Source organism: Colossoma macropomum, unplaced genomic scaffold (assembly GCF_904425465.1).
Source record: "Colossoma macropomum unplaced genomic scaffold, Colossoma_macropomum, whole genome shotgun sequence".
NCBI classification, from domain to species: Eukaryota; Metazoa; Chordata; class Actinopteri; order Characiformes; family Serrasalmidae; genus Colossoma; species Colossoma macropomum.
In genome coordinates, this window is record NW_023494794.1 from 8,953,120 (window position 1) to 8,975,896 (window position 22,777).

The 22,777-nt window shown below is 39.1% G+C and overlaps 2 protein-coding genes across 2 annotated transcripts; both read left to right on the forward strand.

Moving 5' to 3' along the window:
• Positions 1–3,967: 3,967 nt before the first annotated feature.
• Positions 3,968–8,995, forward strand: crx (cone-rod homeobox). Its single transcript, XM_036580939.1, has 3 exons — positions 3,968–4,070; positions 6,601–6,752; positions 8,387–8,995. The coding sequence occupies exons 1-3, from the start codon at positions 3,968–3,970 to the stop codon at positions 8,993–8,995; spliced, it is 864 nt and encodes a 287-aa protein (XP_036436832.1).
• An 11,357-nt stretch (positions 8,996–20,352) lies between these two features.
• LOC118815010 (cysteine-rich motor neuron 1 protein-like) lies at positions 20,353–22,617 on the forward strand. The gene is made up of 3 exons (XM_036580940.1): positions 20,353–20,699; positions 21,484–21,507; positions 22,510–22,617. The coding sequence occupies exons 1-3, from the start codon at positions 20,414–20,416 to the stop codon at positions 22,563–22,565; spliced, it is 366 nt and encodes a 121-aa protein (XP_036436833.1). The 5' UTR covers positions 20,353–20,413; the 3' UTR covers positions 22,566–22,617.
• Positions 22,618–22,777: the final 160 nt, after the last annotated feature.

Below are 22,777 nucleotides of genomic sequence, written 5' to 3' on the forward strand. Positions count from 1 at the left end.
TACAACAGCATTGTTCCATATTAAAAGAATCCAGGTGCTAAACTTACCTGCCTGCAGTCCAGACCTGTCACCACTGAAAACATTTGGCACATTATAAAATGAAAAATATGACAAAGGAGAGCCCGACCTGTTGAGCAGCTGAAATCATATATCAACGAATAACAGGAAAACATTTCGCTTTCGCTTACAGAGTGTTTTGCTAAAATGAAGAGATGATGCAACACAGCTGTAAACAGGCCCCCGTCCCAACTTTTTTTGAAAAATGCTGCTGGCATCAAATTTAAAATGGGCAGATATCTTTCAAAATACAGTTTCATTTTCAACATTTAATGCGTTGTCTTTATACGAATTTAATGAAATACAGGGTTTGAATGATTTGCACATCTTTGCAATCTGTTTTATTTGTATTTTGCACAGCGTCCCAACTGTTTTTTGAAACGAGAACCAAATAACTATTTTCATGCTAAAATGATTCTTTGCATTGTGAATTAGCTTTTCAGATTGACGGAGAGTATGTTGCATGTGGTTCTATATAGGACCTTAAGAAAATGGTTCTATGTAGCAGTAAAAAGGGTTCTACTTTTTTATGATGTCAAGCTTGTAACAATAGAGAAACCATTTTGGTGCTGTATAGAACCATATACACTACATTCTCCATCAATCTCAAGAACCATTTCACCATGCAAAGAACCATTTAAGCATGAAAGAGTTTGTACAGAACTCATGGTTCTAAATCGAACCACTTTCTTTAAAGAACCCCTGAGTCTTGTTTTATCTATATTTTACAATAAAATTGAACTTGTTTTCTTGTATTTTTCTTTGATTTTGCCCGTCCTTATGAGTAATTCTCTGTTAAATATATGTTTCCTGAGATTTTTTTCTGATGATGAATGAATAAATTGCACTAAATGGCCTGTTTGAATAGAAATTTCTATAACAAATGGGTGATCACTGACTTTTGATGATGTTTGCTCTGACCATGTTGGTAACTTGTTTCATAAAACACTCAAACAAAAATATAACATTTTATAGATTTATTACAGTGTATTCTATTTACATTTTGGAATATATCAACAGCATATTGCACTGGTGGGGATTCTAGCCTCCAGTCCTACAGGCCTACACAGCAGTGCCATATCACACCTGATTCAGCTCATCAAGAGCTTCCCAGTCAGCCATGAAGTGAGTCGGGTAAGCATTTGAAACATTAAAAGGAATCAAGCATTAAAGGGTCTGTATGCTACATTATTCTTGTACTTTTCCCCCCCAGAGGTCCACTTATAACATTGTGCCTTTATCTCATGGAATCAAACAGGCTGTATCTCTAAGACTGATGTATGTAAATGATCTGTATTCTGATTGGCTGTCTCATTCAAGAATCTATTGAGGCTGAAACACTTTATAACCTCAGTGTGAATTGGTGGAGCTAAACTGCTGCAGGCTGAATGGGTGGATGTAAAAGAGTTGTTTTTGTGACATCACAAAAACCAGTCAACTCAAAACAGACTATTTTTGCTGCTAATTTTCCATATATGGACTGCATGGACTTGAACGGTACATTTTGAAACTGGGTACATTTGGAAAAATAGTCAGGAAAATTCAGTTTTACATGATATGGGCCCTTTAAAGGAGCATCCCAATCAATGCTAATGTTGCTAACAGGCAGTTGAAGCTACTGTTTCTAAAAACACTAGATGTGATTAAGTCAAGTCCATGTATTTGACCTGATGAAGCCCCTTGGATGGCTGTATTAGACTAAACTGAGTGCAGTTGTCTTCGACACTCTTACTGATGTAAGAATCATTTACTATGGAGAAAAAGTTAAACAGAGCCCAATAACTCTTTGTCCAATCACACAGAAACCCCAATAACTAGTGTCCACACCTCTAAGTTCAGTCTTAGAAGTTGGTTTTGCATTTTTTTGGCAAAATGTAAAATACACCATTTTTGATTTTTCTGAAACAATACCGGCCCATGCAGGTATCCATTACCCATACTGCCATCTAAATAATCAAAAAACACATCGAAGCATTCAGACTGATATCTATACAGTCATATGCAAAAATATGTGCACCCTGTGCAGGATGTGTTCACTTATTTTCACTTAGAAAATCAGCAAGACACGTCATTTGACCAGGGGCGCCTAAACTTTTGCATATGACTGTAGATCCATCTATCCACCCATCGGCCCACCCATCAGTCAGTCATCCATCTATTCATCTATCCATCCATCCATCTGTCCATCAGTCAGTCACTTTCCTCTGTAAGGTCCCTCTTCATCGTTGTGGACCAACGTCCGTATGGACCTCCTCCGCTGCTGCCCCTCTGGTTTATCCATCTTTAGCCATCCTTTCTTTTTCTTCTCTGTGTTCAGCAGTTTTCTGTCCATCACGTCGGTTCATCAAGCCCATCCATCGTTCGTTCTGTCCATCCTCTCCTCTCCTTTCTCTCCCTCTGATGAGAAATCACTTTTTTCCCTCTTTATCCTGGACTAAGAGACTTACTTTTCAGATAAAGCACATTATGATAAATCAGCCTAGCTGTGTGTGTGTGTGTGTGTGTGTGGGTGTGTGTGTGTGTGTGTGTGTCTGTGTGTGTGTGATTAATTTCGGATCACTGTAAGTGTGTGAGAAGTATCTCTTTAATTTGGACTTAATTTAGTCCATTTATAATAGTCCCTAATAACATTAGTGTTAAATAAAAATAATTAATCATTTATCAGCATTTAGTCCACACAAAAAAGAGAAAATTGTCCAAAATTAGATTGTTGGCTTAAAAAAAGTTGCAAACAAGTAAAACTAAAAATATTGAAAAAGAAAATCAGCATTTCATTTCATTCTGTAAAGTTTCATGAATGTGACTCTGATATGATCAGCATATTTGCTTATTATTGCATTAAGTTGAAACTGGCAGGAATGCAGGAACAACACCATCCAAACTGAGAGAGAGTGAGAGTCCTAAATTGTGGAGGGATGGATGTATTATTGACTTTTAATGGTAATAAATCATTTTAAAACATCCTTGATAAAATAATGCAAATGGTAAAATAATGCAGGATAAATATTAGACTGTGTTATTCTGGTTTCAGGAAACCCAACATGTTAAGACCGGCTGATTTTGAAGCAGAAAAACAATAAATTGTTTCTGGTTTAGTGGCAGAACACCAGAACTAAAAAGGTCCCACAACAGAGCCCTGAGGAACCTCCCCATCGCTGAGGCTCTAAATGTGACAGTATTTCTTTCTGTCCTTTTAAACTTCACTGACTGAGAATCTTAATCATACTAATATGAACTAATATTAAATAAATAAAAACAAATTTAGAACAGTATTAAAATCTTGATAAGCATCAGTGGAGGCGTGTATTAAGCCTTGGTGTGTGACTGATAACTCGTGTGTTAGAAAGAGAGAGAGAGAGAGAGAGAAAGCTTCTGAGTTCAGTGTCCTCCATCACAGGCAATTTAATCAATCAAAAACAGCCTCCTGAACACAAGAAACAAAGAAAGAAAGAAAGCAAGAAAGAAAGAAAAAAAGGAAACTTCAGACAGGTGTTTAAGAGAAAGAGAGAGTCAGAGAAAGAGAGAGAGTCAGTTAGAGAGAGAAAGAGAATGTTAGAGAGAGAGAGAGCGAGTTAGGGAGAGAGAGAGAGAGAGAGAGAGAGAGAGAGAGACAGAGAGAGAGAGAGAGAGTCAGAGTTAAAGAGAGAGAGTTAGGGAGAGAGAGAGAGAGGGGGGGGGGTGGTGGTTAGAGTTAGGGAGAGAGAGAGGGTTAGAGTTAGTGCTCGCTCTGCAGTAGTAGTTGTTGGTGTCCCGGTTCAGAGTCGTGGTGTGTCTGAGTGTCTGTGTTTATCTCGTGTTTTGTCGTGTTTTATCGTGTTTTGTCGTGTTTTGCCGTGTTTTTAGTGTGTGTAGCAGTAGACTGAGTGTGTGTGTGTGTGTGTGTGCTGTGGTCAGCGCGTCCGCGGGCAGCATGATGTCGTTCATAAAGCAGCAGCCCCACTACGCGATGAACGGGCTCCCGCTGCCCGGGGCTGCGGGGATGGAGCTGGTGCACACGGCCGTGGCCTACCCGGGTAAGAGCACGCGCACTCACGCGCATTCACGCACAACTTAGTGTCTGTGTTTAAAACACGTTACACCCCAAACTGTGCGCTCGTCATATACAGTTACCTTTAATATTACACTTATTTAGGGTCTGTGCACGTGTATACGTGCCTCCAGCGCGCGCCACTGAGGTTTCTTTGAAGTGTGTCAAATATTAATCCTGTTCATCTCAAAAGCGAAGCCTGTTTCACTGCTTTTCACACGTATTTACGGTTTATACCGTTTAACCGCGTCTTCTGCGCGCGCCACTTATATTAGGCGGGTTTATTTGACGTGTTAAAAACATGAATCTCAACAGCAAAACTTTGCAAAACGTGTAAACACAGTTATCAACACTCCTGCTTTCACACGGTGACTGAACCAGAGGAGAAGCTCCGATGATGATTTGAAAAGCTGAAAAATGTTCGTTCCGCTCGTCTCAGCTTTGATTTCATGTAAGCAGAGAATTTATTCGACTGATTTGTAACGAAATGGCGTTTACTGAACTACAGTTTACACGTTTTTACAGTTTTTACACTTTCACTGCTTTTATTAAACACACAGCCCTTCAGACTTGAATGCGATTTCCACGTGAATAAATTCAGTCAAAGTGAACTGAAACACAGTAACTGAGTGATGTGACATCACTTATGAAGTAAAAATAATTTTACAAGAATTATACATAAATATATATCATATTTATATATGATTTACTGTATCATATACAGCTGTACGACAGTACTAATATACAGGGTTGGAAACATTATAGAGCACTGTAGAAATCTCAGTTATCAGTTTTTTATATTGCTGTAAAAATGATTGAGTGTTTTAAAGTAACCTTAAAATTTTGATTTTATTGAATTTAAATTTTGAAGATGAATTAATAACAGACAGTAAAGCAGATTACTGTTCTGGTAACTTACTGTTTAAGTACTGAATCAAAGCTGACTCATGTTTTACAGTGTGTAGGTCTACATCAACGGTTTAAAAAAGGCAATTTATTCAAGTAAAAATGACCGGATTCATAAAATTCACCGCGCTGTTTTTTTTATTAATTGTTTTCTTGTTTTGTTTTTTTTTCTGATCAGAATTTTAACAGTAGATTACTGACTGCTTAAAATTAAAACAATTTATATTTACTGTGATGGAAATTCATATTTACATTTGTTTTCATAAAGAAACAGGGACGCAGGCGCGTTTAGCGCAGTCATTTCTCTTGTCTTTATCGCTGCTGTCGGAAGAAAACCTCGTATCTCGATTTTTGTCGTTTTTGTCAGTTTTTGAGACAATTTAAATATACCTGTTGTACTTTATGTTGTGTGTAATTTTATGATGAATGGACCAAAAGAAACGACCCAAAATGACTTGGGGAAAAAGTCTGGTTCCATTGACTTACATTAAAAGTAAAGCAGGTTTTTCCTCCTCCTGTAAAGTTACCATTTTGGAAATACAAGGTTTTGTTCCGACAGCAGCGACATGTTTGTGTTTTTTTAATGTTTGTAATGTTTCTCGTGTTGAGATCGCAACGAATCTGTTTTTATGAGTTTTTTGTTTGTTTATTGAATAATAATCATCCACTGGTTGGTGAGCTAAACGGAACAGCACGGCTGCCGGATGAAATATCATAATATTCCTAAACTACATGTGTAATTTATGATCTACTGGCTCAGACGTTTTATTAAGCTTTCACATATTTTTGTTGTGAAATCTATATTTCTAATCGCGCATATTCAGCACTGATTGACCTCACAGTTACTCCGCTCACTGCCCTTTAATTCAGACTGTCAGACTGACGCAGTTTAGGCTTGAAATGCTAAAGAGCCAAATATAATATCGAATAGTTTCATCTTTGAGGTCTTAAAGATACGTAAAAAAGAAAAAGATTAAATGAACTGGATGAAAAATTCCGATGAAATTATAAGCAATTTGATTATGGTTTATGAGAAATACATGGCAGGCATATATTAAGACGCGCTGAGCAAACTGTCCCATCATAAAAACACTTCTTATTTATTTATTTATTTATTTATTTGTCTAAACATATGATGCAAAACAAATGTGAGTTTGACGTGAATACAAATAGCAGGTATGTAAAAAAGGAAATGAAGTAAATAAATTTTGCATATTACAATAATAATATCTTTTTTTTGCTGTGCTTTAAGCCTGTGGAAGACGTGGGGTGACGTCATTCATAGGGGCACCCCACTCTCACCGCCAATAAGGAAGACTCTTAAGCTCAAAACACACACTCTGTACACATATATAAACACTTACTGAAGGCTCTATAAAGAATAATAAATAGTTTAGTTTGTTTTCAGAGCTGGAACTCAACTTCGAATTAAAGAATATGATTCATTACATCACAAACTCAATGTATGTCCCATAAATTAACCCTGAAGTGATGAAATTGGCCTCAGACATGCTCACCTGAGAGCATTCTGTCTCTTTATATGATGTAAAAGTAGGAGGACCTGAGATTAAATGTGTTGTATGTTTTTGTGTGTTTCTGTGTTTGTTCAGCCACTCCGAGAAAGCAGCGTAGAGAGCGGACCACCTTCACCCGCACCCAGCTGGACATTCTGGAGGCTCTGTTCACGAAGACGCGCTACCCAGACATCTTCATGAGGGAGGAGGTGGCGCTCAAAATCAACCTGCCTGAGTCCAGAGTACAGGTGAGATACTGCAAGAAGCATATGAGGCCTACCTGAGCAGTCATGAACTATGGGTAAGACTTACCTGAGTACAGGTGAGATGCAGGTACAATGTGATTCAATAAAATATACTACAGTACAATTCAATAATAACAAACCAAATTGGAGATCCAAATTGGAGTTGATGACTGAAGTAAATGTGATGGTTAGCTTACCAAATATTTAGAAATCATCTTGTAGATGGAAAATGATCTTCCACTCTTTGGCCACTTTATGAGCTCCACCTAACTTATAGGACCCCTGAAGGAATATAATTAAAAGCTGTAGCCCATCTATTGCTGGACAGTTTATCAACTCTCCCCCACCTCATTCATTGTTAGTCAATCTCCCACCACAGGGCTGCTGTTGACTAGATATTATTTGGTGGAATACACAATGCTAGCTTGAGAGCGGGTCATTGCCCAAAAATATCCAAAGAGTGACTCTGTGGCCAGAAGCTGACCCTTGATAAAGGGCTAGAGATCTACCTCAGAACAAGTGAGAAACTCTCAGGTGAGGCCTACCTGAGTACAGGCATGATAATGTATTTCTAAGATGAGGTTTATCTCAGTCATTACGTGTGGGTAAGATTGACTTGAGTACAGATGAGCTGCAGAAAAGGAGCGAACAGGTGAAATCTACCTGAGAACAGGTGAGACTCTCAGGTGAGGCCTGTCTAAGTAAAGACATGTCTTCAAGCAATCATGAAGTGTGGATAAAACTTACCTGAGTACAGGTGAGCTGCAGGTGAGATCTCTCAACAACAAGTGAGACACTCTCAAGTGAGACCTACTTGCGTATAGGCATGATAATGTGTTTCTGAGATCAGGCTTATTTCAGAAGTCATGAAGTGTAGATAAGACTTACTTGAGAACAGGTGAGTTGCAGGTGAGATCTACCTGAGAACAGGTAAGACTCTCAGGAGAGGCCAATCTAAAGAAAGACATGACAATCTATGGTTAAAAACACAAGGAGTCATGAAATGTGAGTACAGGTGAGATCTACCTAAGAACAGATGAGAAGTACTTGGGAACAAGTGAGACACTCTTAGGTAAGACTTATTTGGGTACAGGCATGGAAATATATTTTTAAGATTAGGCTTATCTCAGAAGTCATAAAACGTGGGTAAGACTTACCTGAGAACAGGTAAGAGGCTACCTGAGAACAGGTGAGATCTACCTGAAAACAAGTGAGACATTCTCTGGTGAGGCCTACCTGAGTACAGACATGACTATGTGTGGTTAAAGTAAGGTCTATCTAGGATTGAAGTGTTGATAAGAATTACCTGAATAAAGGTAAATTTGAGGTAGGTCTACCCTACAACAGGTGAAACAATAAGAGATGCATCTGAGCTGGTCTGATCTACAAAGCTCTGGTGCCATCTTTGTGGTATATGATGTGGGGGCACCCAGTGGGTACTGTGTTATTCAGCTTTATTTTAAAATACTTTCTGTATGCTTGGATTTAATATATAGTTGTTCATTGCAATCATTTAATCTTACATATATAAACAATTTTTTTAACAAAATATATTCATATATTGTCTATAATTAATCTATATGCTATACCAGAAGATATTATTGATGTACTTCCTTTTCTCATTCGCTGTCTCTAAGGTGTGGTTCAAGAACCGCCGTGCCAAATGCCGCCAACAGCAGCAGCAGACCAGTGGCCAGCCCAAGCCCCGCCCCCCCAAGAAGAAGTCTTCTCCGCCACCGGAGCTGCCCTCTGATCCTGGCTCAGGTTCGTCCGTGGCCCCGCCCCCAGCCCCACCTGTGGTGGCCCCCAGCTCTAGTGCCGCCGTTGCCACGGCACCTGTGTCTGTTTGGAGCCCCACCTCCTTGTCACCGCTCCCAGACCCCCTGTGTGGCACAGGAACCCCCTGCATGCAGCGTCCTGCACCCTACCCAATGAGCTACGGCCAGCCATCATCCTCCTATGGCCAGGGCTATGGCTCGTCACCGTATTTCGGCGGCCTCGACTGCAGCCCCTACCTGTCCCCCATGACCTCGCAGTTGTCTGCCAGCGGGGGTGCCCTGTCGCCCCTGGCTGTGCCCTCCATGGGAGGCTCCCTGAGCCAGTCGCCCTCGCTCTCCTCACAGGGCTATGGTGCTTCCTCGCTGGGCTTCAGCTCCGTCGACTGCCTGGACTACAAGGACCAGCAGGCTTGGAAGCTCAACTTCAGCACCGTGGACTGCCTCGACCACAAGTTCCAGGTGCTGTAGAAGTGGCAGAGAGACGTCGGCTGAGCCCCAAATAGCTTCCTGTCAAATGCGTAGTGCACTGTGTAGGCTTTAGAAGAAGCCTTCATTTCATGGCCTACGTAGTGCACTATGCAGGACAACAGGGAGCCATTTGAGATTTAGCCAGAGAGAGAGTGAAGATAGGCAAGACATAAGAGAGGGACACCAATAAGAGTTTCATGGACAGAATCTGAAGTGATTCACTTCCTGAAGAAAGAGATACTAAGTGGTTGCAGGTTTTAGTTGCTTTAGAACAAGGGTTCTAGGCTCCAGTCCTGAGACCCACAGTTCCTGCACAGTTGTCAAGTATTTCCTTTCCCCAACATATCTGATCCTACTCATGAAGAGCTTATTAATGAGCTGATTAGTTGCATCAGGTTTGTTGGGGAAGGGAATACAACAATCAGCCAAATCCCAGAGTGCTTCCTATTGAAGGTGTAGTGCACTGTGTAGGGCAGGGGTACCCAACTTCTGGAGATCTACTTGTGGAATTGGGTTCCAACCCTGACAGGATCCAGTAGGCAGATACCCAGTATTCAAAGTTGGGTACTCCTAGTCTAGTGATCAAAGCCTTTATTTTATGGTCTACGTAGTGCACTTGGTAGGAAGTAGGGTGCTGTTTGAGGTTCAACTAGCAAGCAAGTGAAGATTGTGAAGAGCTTGGGTTTACAGTGGAGGGTTTTATGAACTGAATCTGAAATTATTTGCACCATGAAGAGGGAGAAACAAGTTGGCAACAAGTTCCAGGTGCTGTAGAGCAGGAGTTTGCAGCTCCAGTCCTGGGGACTCACTGTTCCTGTACAGTTTTAATCTCCAAGTCTTCCCATGACCCCAACATACACAGTCCAACTTGATAATTAGCTGTTGAGTTGGATCAGGTGTTTTGGGTCAGGGAATACCTTTGAATTGTCCAAAGCAGTGGGTCTCTAGGACTCAAGAGGAAAAGTCCCAAATTGCTCCCTGTTGGACGTGTAGTGCATTTTGTAACTATTATTTCATGGCCTGGTAGTGCATTATGCAGGGAGCAGGGAGCCATTCAAGATTCAGCTAGCAAGAAAAGAAGAGGGATCGCAAAGATGGAAGAAAGTGAGCACAATCAGTCACCGGTTTAACTCCGGTGACTTTTACGGACTGAATCGAAAATGATTCACACTACGACAATGGAGAAACAAGGCAGCCGCTTCTCCAAGGCCCAGATCAAGAGCAAATGGACTCCTCCAGAATCTTGATCAGTCATCAGTATTATGAATTTACCTCACACACACACATACAGACACACAGACAAGGAACTTTCACACGCATATTCAGAGAAGAATCTCTTAGCCCAGTCTCTGTCCAGCTGTATTTAACGGCACCGCCGACATCTTTCTACTTTCTACTTCAATTTGATTTTTCTTCTAGGAGACTATAGGATTTACTGTGTTGTGCTTTTAGCTTGCTGTTATTGATGTATTGTTCTGTTAAGTTACGCCAGATTGTACGGTGTGCTTTTATGCTAGATCGAGATATCATTAAACTTGACTTGTTATTGAAAGACCGTCTATGGATCCTTTTCTGTATGGGTGATGTTTTTCATACCTTGACAACCTCAAGGCTCTCCTTTAGGACAGTCTAGCACATCCCAAGGGTGTTTCTTTGGGCTGTAACAGTCCACACATATTCAGAGTTTGATTTAATACAACCAAATGGTGACTCAATTTGACGTATTTTACAAAAAAGCAAAAATAAGAAGAGGCTGAAATGTGCCTTACATGAATATGTTAATGTTTCCATTTTGAGCTTATTAGAGCGTTTAACAGTATAAAAGTACAACATTTGAAAAAAAGATGTAGCCCTGACCTAACTCTCTAGCTGTAAGCTAATATGTTAGCTCCAAGCTAACACACCAGCCACAAGCTAACATACTAGTCAAGATACACTGATAAAATATGATACAATAAAACATACTGCGAATTAAGGTGATGTTTAGCTAACCATATATCTAGAAATCATCTTGTAGATGGAAAAGAAAATAAATGAGAACTCCCCAAAATGAGAATTGACTTGCTATCCACATTGTCCAGTTCCACTCACTATTTTCATCTTCCACTCTTTGGTCACTTTATGAGCTCCACCTACCTTATAGGACCCCTATAAAGGAACATAATTAAGGCAGTAGCCCATCTATTGCTGGACAGTTTATTAACTCTCCTCTATCCCATTCATTGTTAGTCTATTCTCACCAAAGGGCTCTTTTCTACTAGATATTATTTGTGTGGAATACACACTGCTAGCTTGAGAGTGGTTCATTGCCCAAAATATCCTTGCAAGACTGGCTCTGTGGTCGGAAACTGATCCCTGATGAAGGGCTAGAGGATGGCTAACAAAAACAGGCTACAGTCATTACCTGTATACCAGCAAGGTGGAACCACACACTTAAATTATGTTTTTTTTCAAGAGTTCTTTAGTAAAGACAAAGGTTCTATATAGAGCCATGAACAATCAAAGAACAGGTTGCACGATGGTTCTTTAAGGGTTCTTTAGTAAAGACATGGTTGTATTTAGAACCATGGGACCATTTTATGTTTAAATGGTTCTTTGCATGGTGAAATGGTTCTTCAGATGGAGAATGTGCTGTGTATGGTTCTATACAGCACCAAGAAAGATTCTTCTGTTGTTCCAAGCTTGACGTTGTAACAAAAAACCTTTTTCGTGCTGGATAGAACCGTATACAGCACATTCTCCATCAGTCTGAAGAACCATTTAACCATGCGAAGAACCATTTAAGGATAAAATGGTCCCATGGTTCTAAATACAGCCATGCCTTTACTAAAGAACCCTTGAAGAACTGTTGTTTTAAGTGTGTTCAATGGAGGGGTTTCTAATAAAGTGGTAAATGGTTTACATAAATCTTTACATAACTTAATCAAGTTAAATATTCTGGACACATATATTTTTTTCAGATTTCTTGCTTCCTACTAATTATTTAGAACCTATGAAGTTACATGACTGGCCTATCAGAGTCATGTTATACATCTCTCCAAGTTGGTTTTATATCAGTCAGAACCGTAAATCCAAACTGTTGAACGCTGTGGGACAGGTGCCTTGGGGTGGAGGGGTGAAGGAGCACCTGGAGAGACAGACGGCCGTTGTCATGGCCGCCGTCTGGTTGCTATGTTGTCATGACGACGTGTGTGTGCGGCCTTGCCTGGGCGACCGGGTGTGTAGGGTTATTTTAGCCGATGACCCAGAGAGCACCTCAATCTCCTTACCGTCAACCCAACACGATCCTAAAGCAATTAAACAGGATTACCTACCCTCTCTCTCCCTCTCTTTCTCTACATCTCTCGCCCTCCCCGTTCCCTCTCTTCCATACTCTCCTTCTGTTCTACCCACTCCATCATTCTTTCTCTTCAACCTTCTTATAAATGTCTGTACTCAACATCCACTTCTCCAGGAAAGTTTAACTCTTAGGGCCTGTAGGTGGGTCCACACATCAGGTCCTCACTCCCTTAGCCACATACCTTCATTATAGTTACTGTGTGATTCATAGCAATGACTGAATTATTTATAGATCCTACTGAATACTTTTTAGAATAATTGATACTTATATAGTAACACTTACATAGTAGATACTGAATAATTCATTACAGTAACTGAATTATTCATAGTAGATATTTAATCATTTATTGCAGTAACTGAATTATTCATAGTAGCTGCAGAATAATTTATAGCAGTAACTGAATTATTCATAGTATTTGCTGAATAATTTATTGCAGTAACTGAATTATTCATAATATTTAGTGAATCATTTATAATAGTAACTGAATTATTCATAGTATTTAGTGAATAATTTATAGCAGTAACTGAATTATGCATAGTAGATACTGAATGATTTATTGCAGTAACTGAATTATTCATAGTAGATACTGAATAATTTATTGCAGTAACTGAATTAATCATAGTATTTAGTGAATAATTTATAATAGTAACTGAATTATTCATAGTATTTAGTGAATCATTTATAATAGTAACTGAATTATTCATAGTATTGACTGAATATTTTATTTCAGTAACTGAATTATTCATAGTAGATACTGAATATTTTATTACAGTAACAGAATACTTAAAAGTATTTACTGAATAATTAATTCCAGTTACTGAATAATTCATAGTATTTACTGAATAATTCAGAGTAGCTACCTGTCTACCCAACTGTCTGTCTATCTCTCTGTCTGAAATATAACTCAAATTTACACCTGCTGTTTAAGCAGTTAAAAAAGTGTATATGTTTAAACATGATTGGTCAGAAGAACACTCTGTATCCACTTTTTAGATCCTTGTTTGTCCACTTACTGGTCCATTATACACTCATCTGTCCACATACCATGAACTCCCCCTCATTTTACTATAACCTTTCCAAAAAAGTTGGGGCGCTGTGCAGAATGTAAATAAAAACAGGATGCAATGATCTGCAAATCATGTAAATCATATTGTTAAAGGAAAATACTACAAAGACAACATATCAAATGTTGAAACTGAGAAATTTTATTGTTTTTTGAAGAAAATATGTCCATTTTGAATTTGATGCCAACAACACTTTCTAAAAAAGTTGGGACGGGGGCCTGTTTACCACTGTGTTTCATCACCTCTGCTTTAACAACACTCTGTAAGCGTTTGGGAACTGAGGAGACACTGCTGTAGTTTTGAAAGTTTAATGTTTTACTGTTCTTGTTTGATATAGGATTTCAGCTGCTCATCAGTTCGGGGTGACAGGTCTGGTGACAGGTCTGGACTACAGGCAGGCCAGTTTAGCACCTGGACTCTTTTAATATGGAGCAATGCTGTTGTAATACAGTACTTGCAGAATGTAGTTTGGCCTTCCCTGAAAAAGACGTTGTCTGGATGGCAGCATATGTTGCTCCAAAACATGTATATATCATTCATCATTAATGGTGCCTTCACAGATGTGCACGTCACCCACACCATGTGCACTAATGCACCCCTATACCATCATGAATACTGGCTTTTGAACTGTGCACTGATAACAAGCTGAGTGGTCTTTTAGCCCGGAGGACACAGTGTCCATGATTTCCAAAAAGAATTTCAAATGTTGATTTGTCGGACCACAGGACACTTTTCCACTTCACCTCAGTCCATTTTAAATGAGCTCAGGCCCAGAGAAGGTGGCAGCAGTTCTGAATCCTGTTTATATTTGGTTTCTTCTTTGCATTTTAGAGTTTTAACTTGCATTTGTAGATGCAGCAACAAACTGTTTTCACAGACAGTGGTTTTCAGAAGTGTTTCTGGGCCCATGCAGTGATTTCCACTACAGAATCATATTTGTTTTTAATGCAGTGCCATCTGAGGGCCCAAAGATCACGGGCAGCAAATACTGGTTTTTGGCCTTGTCCCTTAAATACAGAGATTCCTCTGGATTCTCTGAATCTTATAAGGATATTATGTACTGTAGATGACAAAAAGCAAAAGTTCTTTGCTATTTTATGTTGAGAAACATTATTCTTTAATTGTTGCACTATTTGATTGTGCAGTCTTTCACAGAGTGGTGAACCCCTCATCATCTTTACTTCTGAAAGAATCAGCCTCTCTGGGATGCTATTTTTCTTCCCAATCGTGTTACTGACCCATTGTCAATCAACCACCAGATGTTTTTTCTCAACTTTTTTGGAATGTGTTATTGACATCAATTTCAAAACGGGCATATATTTTTTAAAAAACAATAAAATTTCTCATTTTCAAAATTTGATACGTTGTCCTTGTGCTATTTTCAATTAAATATTGGGCTTAAATGATTTGCACATCATTGGATTTTGTTTTTATTAACATTTTGCACAGCATCCCAACATGTTGGAAATGGGGTTGTAATACAAACACCTACGATTTACAGCTACAGACTGTAGCCCATGTACTATATCCAGCAGTCCACCACCCAAAAATATCCAGCCAAGAGCAACTCTGTGGTCAGAAACAGACGATTGATTAATGCCTAACATGAACTGTGCATTGACAGATGGGCTGAGGAACGAAAGAACGGAGATAGATGAGTTTAGGATGTCATTGTCATTTCTGAACTCCATTCCCTACGCTCTCTCTCTCAGCTCTCTTTCTCTCTCTCTCTCTCTCTCTCTCTGTCATCTACACATCTTTCTTTCCTCCATCTCAGCTCCTCACTATCACCTTTTCTCTTTGTCTCTTCTCTTTTATTGCCACTCCCCCTTTAATTACTCATCTTCCTCCCTGTGTTCTTTGTTTCACTTCATACCGATTTATGACGCGTAACAGAGGAAGCATATAGATCATGTTTCTCATTTCATAAACAAACCTCTCCTTCAGCCTCTCTTTCTCTCCCACAATCCTTCTCTTTCTCTTTCCACCCCCCTTTCTGTCTCTCTCTCTCTCTCTTTCCTTCCCTCCATCCCCCCTGTGCACACTGAGAGCTTCCTAATCCTGCTGTGACCTGAATACAGTCCGGCAATGTGACCACAGACCAGCGTGTGTGTGTGTGTTTGAGCATATGCATATTACTGAAGTATATATGAATATTCAGCATTTCTATCTATCTATCTATCTATCTATCTATCTATCTATCTATCTGTCTGTCTGTCTATCTATCTATCTGTCTGTCTATCTATCTATCTGTTTGTTCATCTGTCTGTCAATCTATCTATCTGTTTGTTCATCTATCTATCTATCTATCTATCTATCTATCTATCTATCTATCTGTTTGTTCATCTGTCTGTCTATCTATCTATCTATCTATCTATCTATCTATCTATCTATCTATCTATCTAACTATCTATCTATCTGTTTGTTCATCTGTCTGTCTGTCTATCTATCTATCTGTTTGTTCTTCTGTCTACCTATCTATCTATCTATCTATCTATCTATCTATCTATCTATCTATCTATCTGTCTGTCTTCTGTCTGTCTCTCTATCTATCTGTCTGTCTTACTATCTGTCTATCTCTCTGTCTATCTATCTATCTGTTTGTTCATCTGTCTGTCTATCTATCTATCTATCTATCTATCTATCTATCTATCTATCTGTCTGTCTTCTGTCTGTCTCTCTATCTATCGGTCTGTCTTACTATCTATCTATCTATCTATCTATCTATCTATCTGTCTATCTATCTATCTGTCTATCTATCTATCTATCTATCTATCTATCCATTCTTTATATCTGTCTACATTACTGTAAGTCTCGTCTGTCTGTCTTAGTTCTATCTTAAACACTCAGAGTCCGTCTGTGTTCTGTGTTCAGTCAACAGGTGGTTCTCTAGAGCTTCAGTGTTCTGATGCAGAGCGTCTCTGTCTTTGTTTGTATTCACTTCTTTCAATTCACTTCTTTAAGGTGGAAAAAAAATCTAAATTAAACATTTTCCCCTGAACTCAAATGTAGTAGATCAGCCACGACATGTTTGGTGTCTAAAGTTTGCTTCTTAATTTTTGCACTGGAGCTACGAGGCTGATGTAAGGGGACAAATAATGGAAGCTTATGTACTCCAGTTAGCGTTGTGCAAACCGCATGTCTAAATCATCACACATTCACTTCAAGCAATTTGAACTGTCAACTTTATACTACAGGCCGCAAATCTGTTGTCATGAGCAACATGTCAGCTGCCTTCTACCTGTGAGACATTCTGTCATAGATAAAAACTGAAAAAATTCTGTCTTCAAAACGGCACTGACTTCTGTTTTAGGCTATGTAATATACTTTGGCTATTTTTATAGAAAACAGTGAGTCATTCAGAGTCAGAAACCACATAAGCAAGCAGTTTGCAAGTATGTCAGTCCATCATTCAAGTTCTTTAGGACAATATCCTGCACAGTTACTGCTCTGAGCATCATTTAGAAGAATATCTTTTTGCACAAGGGCCCCCTCTGCTGGCTGTATTTATGTATGTACAGACGCACATTCAACTGTATCAGAAACCCCCTATCTGGAAGCTCCACTAACAGCTCTTTATCAGAAACCCCTTTCTTATAGGTCCACTATAATAGGTATATAGAATCCCCGCTCTACCCCTTTTATCACTGGTCAGTTTCTGATCACAGGACCACTGTTGACCAGATATTATATGGGTGGTGGTTCATTCTCAGCACAGCAGTGATGCTGACATGGTAGTGGTTGGTGCTCAGTCTAGAGTACTACAATGGTGTGTTCCCATTGAAATCCACTGCTATATATAAAACCTTTTTGCTTCATTTCATCATTGTTTATTTACACTATATGGCCAAAAGTATGTGGACACCTGACCATCACTCCTATATGTGCTTGCCGAACATCCTATTCCAAAACCATAGGTATTAATATGGAGTTGCCCCTCTTTGTGGCTATAACAGCCTCCACTCTTCTGGGAAGCTTTCTACAAAATTTTGGAGAGTGTCTGTGGGAATATTTGCCCATTCGGTCAGAAGAGCATTTATTAGGTCAGACATTGATGTTGGATGAGAGGGTCTGGCTCACTACTGATGTTCCAAATCATCCCAAAGGTGTTCAGTGGGGTTGAGGTCAAGGCCCGGTGTAGGCCACTGGAGTTCCTCCACACCAAATTCATCAAACCATGTCTTTATGGACCTCGCTTTTGACCACAGACCAGCGTATGTGTGTGTGTTTGAGCATATGCGTATTACTGAAGTACATATGAATATTCAGCATTTCTATCTATCTATCTATCTATCTATCTATCTATCTATCTATCTGTCTGTCTGTCTGTCTCTGTCTGTCTGTCTATCTATCTATCTGTCTATCTATCTATCTATCTATTCTTTACATCTGTCTACATTACTGTAAGTCTCGTCTGTCTGTCTTAGTTCTATCATAAACACTCAGAGTCCGTCTGTGTTCTGTGTTCAGTCAACAGATGGTTCTCTAGAGCTTCAGTGTTCTAATGCAGAGCGTCTCTGTCTTTATGTAACGCATTCAGACGGCTTGTTTGTATTCACTTCTTTAAGGACCACACCTTTATGGACCTCACTTTGTGCACTGGGGCTCAGTCATGCTGGAACAGAAAAGGACCTCCCCCAACCTGGTGCCACATATAATTGTCTAAAATGTCTTTGTATGCTGTAGCATAAACATCACCCTTCACTGGAAGAAAGAGGCCCAAACCCTGAAAAACAGTCCCAGGCTAATTATTCCTCCTCAACCAAACTTTACAGTTGGTATTATGCATTCCAGGTAGTGTTCTCCTGACACTGAACAAACAGAGATTCTTCCATCAGACTGAAAGATAGTGCAGCGCAATTCATCACTCTAGAGAACACGTTTCCACTGCCCCAGAGTTCAGTGGCGGTGTGCTTTACAAGACTCAAGCTGTTGCTTGGCATTGCACATAGTGATCTTAGGCTTGTGTGCAGCTGCTCAGCCACGGAAACCCATTTCATGAAGTTCCCAACACAGAGTTCTTGTGCTGATGTTGCTCTCAGTGGATCTTCTTCATGCTTTTAGGGAGTTTCTCTTTTGAATCTTGGCTGCTTTCAATGGTTTAGTTGTTTCAAGGTCCATTTCTGCAAAATGAGGCTCAGTCTCACCCCAGGAATAGAACTTGTGGGACAGTTTTGTACCTATGAGATTCCTCGCTCTTTTGCGTCCCCTCTGGTGCAGTAACGACCACCTGTGGTACTCTACAGTAACTCTGACATACCACTCATCACCACAGCACTGGAAATCCCAACAATAAAATACTGATAATCTCTTAAGAAGGCGACACATTCTATTATGTGGTAATTTTGGACCGAAGTTTAGGACTTGAGGATTTGAGACCTGCCTGTATTGACTTTGAGTAACCGTTTTCACTTGGGACTTAATTTGAGACTTGACATGAGATTTGACTGTCTTGACTTGGGACTTGAGTGTCTTAACCTGGCACTTGAGTGTCTTGACTTGGGACTTAAAAAGTAATCTACTTTTACCAAATATTTAATATTTAGTTACTAATACCTTTTTTATGTTTCAATAATTTCATTATGTTACACCAATGACAGCATCTGTGGCCTACTGCTTTGTGATGCTGGCTGTACTAGAAACTTTTACTGTAGTTCTATGAGTTACTTACTTGATTCTGTACTCAAGTTGTTTTTTGCTTGAGATATTATGTCATCTAAGTAATACTGTTTTTTACTTGAGTGTGGGTTTAAGCTATTATAAGCTTTTATAAGATGAACTCCAGGTCATCTCCCCCACAGTAAACAGTAAAATGTACAGTGAAGGAGAAACACTAGTCCCGGTAATACAAGTGCAGACAAGGTGCTGTTATGTAACGCAGCCTCTGGCATGCTTCACATCCTCACTAAAATGGTAGATGCATGTAGTTTGCACGTGACCGGAATCTTCACTGAAGTAAAGAAGTAAACAGTTGTTACTTCAGTGAAATAAAGACTCAAATGAAAACAAATGAAAAATACATGATGGAATCAAAATCATATTTTTTAAGCTTAAAGAACATTTACAAGCATTTATTTATTTATATCGCACTTTTCTAAGTCAGGCTACAGAGTGCTTCACAACAGAAAGATAAAGAAAAGATTCTCAATTTAAAGTAATAAGCCTGTACTAGCTTTGTTACATGCACTGAGAATTTTAGTTCTGAATCCAAAATGATGCCCAAATTTCTAGCATAATGAAGCATCCTTGCGGCCAGTGAACCAAGCTCCTTCTTTAAGTTGCTAGCGACATTTTGAGGGCCCAGAACCAGTACTCCTGTTTTTCCCCTTATTTACTTTAAGGAAATCACAGGCCATCAAATCCTTAATAACTTCAATACATTCAGAAAGACTTTCTAATCTACTGAAATCATTCCTCTTTACAGAGAGATAAAGCTGTGTATCGTTAGTGTAAAAACGATATCTTAAAATTTCCCAAGGGAAGCATTTAAACGGAAACAAAATAGGACCAAGGATGGACGCTTGTGGGACCCCGCATGAAAGATCAGCACATGACAAACAAATATTGGCATTGGACAGATATGACCAATGTTTAGATTTGTACAGATGTTTGTGTGAAAAATATTGGATCTGAGCATCAGTCTGCAATTCCTATCAGTGCATCTCTAAAACAAAACAAACGCCAGTAGACATGCAAAAGGTAAATAAATAAATAAATACAGATCTATCACAAATGTTAATAACTATGTATTTGAGGATATATATAAATATACATTTATATAAATATACATTTATATATATATATGTATATATATCTATATATATATATATATATATATATATATATGAATAAATGGATGGAATTAGATTAAATGAATGGAAAGAGTTACTACCCACCTCTGCAAGTAAGCCTAGTCTTGGAAACATCCAGGCAGTTTCAGGCGTGGCCACATAGCAGAACGTCACAGTGAGCAGAAAAGGAACCTGGCTCAGTTCAGTTTACTGAGCCTCCACAATGTCCTCCCTGAAACTCACGCTCATCTCTCAGGTTCTGCTCCTGCTGCTGCTGGTGGTGGTGGAGAATAGCTGGGCCCTCTCATGTTTACCCTGTTATGAATTTGAATGCCAGGAGCCGCTCTGTCCCGGTGGGAAAGTGTTGGGACCCTGTGGCTGCTGCTACCAGTGTGCCAAACAGAAGAAAGAGAGTTGCGGAGGCCCGTTCGGTACTAATGGGGAGTGCGACCTGGGGCTAAAGTGTGTGACCAGAGGACACTTCGGAGGCGATATAGGAGAGTGTGAAGGTCTGTATGGGCAGAGTATTTGTTTAATGTCTACAGCTCTGTAGAGACAGTGGCTCGTCCAGACTTCAGTTCCTCACTCTCATAACTTATGCATTAATTTGATATATTTACAGTATAATTCATTGTGTTTAATGGTTAATAAGCCTAAAAGGTGAATTCCACAGATGACTAAAATATCCTGCGTCATCGAGTCTTCAGAATGTAAACAGGGCCATTCAGAGTGCTTTGAGAAACTTACAGAGTCAGAATTGTTCACAGTGGTGGTGATGGGAACCAGACGTCTGAAGAGCTTAATGAAAGCTCCCTCACAGAAAGTTACAAGAAATTGGCCGATTCCTGGGACACTGATTAGTATGATTTATGATAGTTTTAAGCAGGTTTTGGTCTGAAATGCATTTTTATAAACATGTTCATAGTGAAAAGGAACGTGTTGTGAGGCAAAATAGTCTCTGTAAAGAAAGTCTCTACAATGAACCATTTCACACCAAACCACTCTAAATGACTCTGTTTACATTCTAATGGTTTCATTATACAGACATTTTGAACAGTTAGTGGAATTTCCTTTTAAGACCAACAACTGAATGATAAGGAGTATAAAAAATACAAACAGGAATGATAGAGGTGAACTTCTTACTGTCTCCTATACACACAGTTAGTAAGAACGTGACAGGATGCTCAATTAGTTGTGCAGTAACTTTTTTCTCTTTTTGTATTTTTTGGGTGTTGTTCTTCAAATGTGCCTATCATGCTGATTCCATCATCATCGTCCGGATTACAAATTCAGAAAAACAACTGACAGATGATAATGGTGAGTTTGCAGTGAGTGTGATGGTGCAGTAATCTCTGATGGACACGCTTACGTGGTTTCTTGTAGACTGTATGACACACTTATCTACAAACATCTTAATGCCTGAATTTGTCCATGTTTGTAGATAACAGTGTGTCATACAGTGTCAGAAACCATATAAGCGAGTCTATTAGAGATCACTTACACATGCAGTTAGCATGATGCTAGTTGGTCTACATAAGGCCTTGTTGGCCTTGTTGCATTGAGGACAAAAGTACAAAAGTACCAAAAAAAAGAACGAATAAACAAAGAACAAACAAACCCAAAAGTAAAAAAGCAACGCTATAAAGAAATTATTTATTTATGTATTTATTCTACATTTGTTTACGTATTTATTTATTTATTCATAGATTTACCTGTTTCTATATATATATATATATATATATATATATACCGATCAGGCATAACATTCTGACCACCTCCTTGTTTCTACACTCATTGTCCATTTTATCAGCTCCACTTACTATATAGGAGCACTTTCTAGTTCTACAATTACAGACTGTAGTCCATCTGTTTCTCTGCATACTTTGTTAGCCCCCTTTTACCCTGTTCTTCAGTGGTCAGGACCCCCATGGACCCTATGTATGTTAATGAGGAAGGCCAAACCTACACACTATTGGTTAATCCCCACTGCCCAAAGTTTTATTACACACTTCAATAACCTAAGAAAAGCTCAATTTTTATTCCACGCATTTTTTTATTCATTTATTTATTTATTATTTTGGCACATATACATCCCTCATATCGTAGCTCCTAAAGAAGCTCATTACAGACCCCAAACATGTCTCAGCTTCGCTGAATCTGCTGCTTTAAAGCAGCCAAAAGAACCAACTGGCATCAAAATTGAAAAAATGCTTTGTCTAATTTGCTCATGTTTTAGCAGGTTTATCACAGAAAAGACTTAATTATCCTGAATTATTAGTCAGAATGTGCTTACTGTGTGTGGACTTGTGTGTTATAAAGAGTTCATGGTGTGGCTGAAGGCCAGGCTGACGCGCAGAGGAGGAAACCATGACTGAGGAGAGCCGACACAATGGGAAGAAGAAGAAGAGGAATTCGATTATTACTAAAGATTCTCTCCATATGAGCACTTGTCCTTCTATTGGTCAATAGTCCACTATAGATCTTCTGTAGATGCTCACCTTATCTACATACCCAGTATATGTAACTGGACTTTGAGTTTAATGTAACAGATTCTTTGAAATCAAAACCTAAACCTAATGCTGAAACT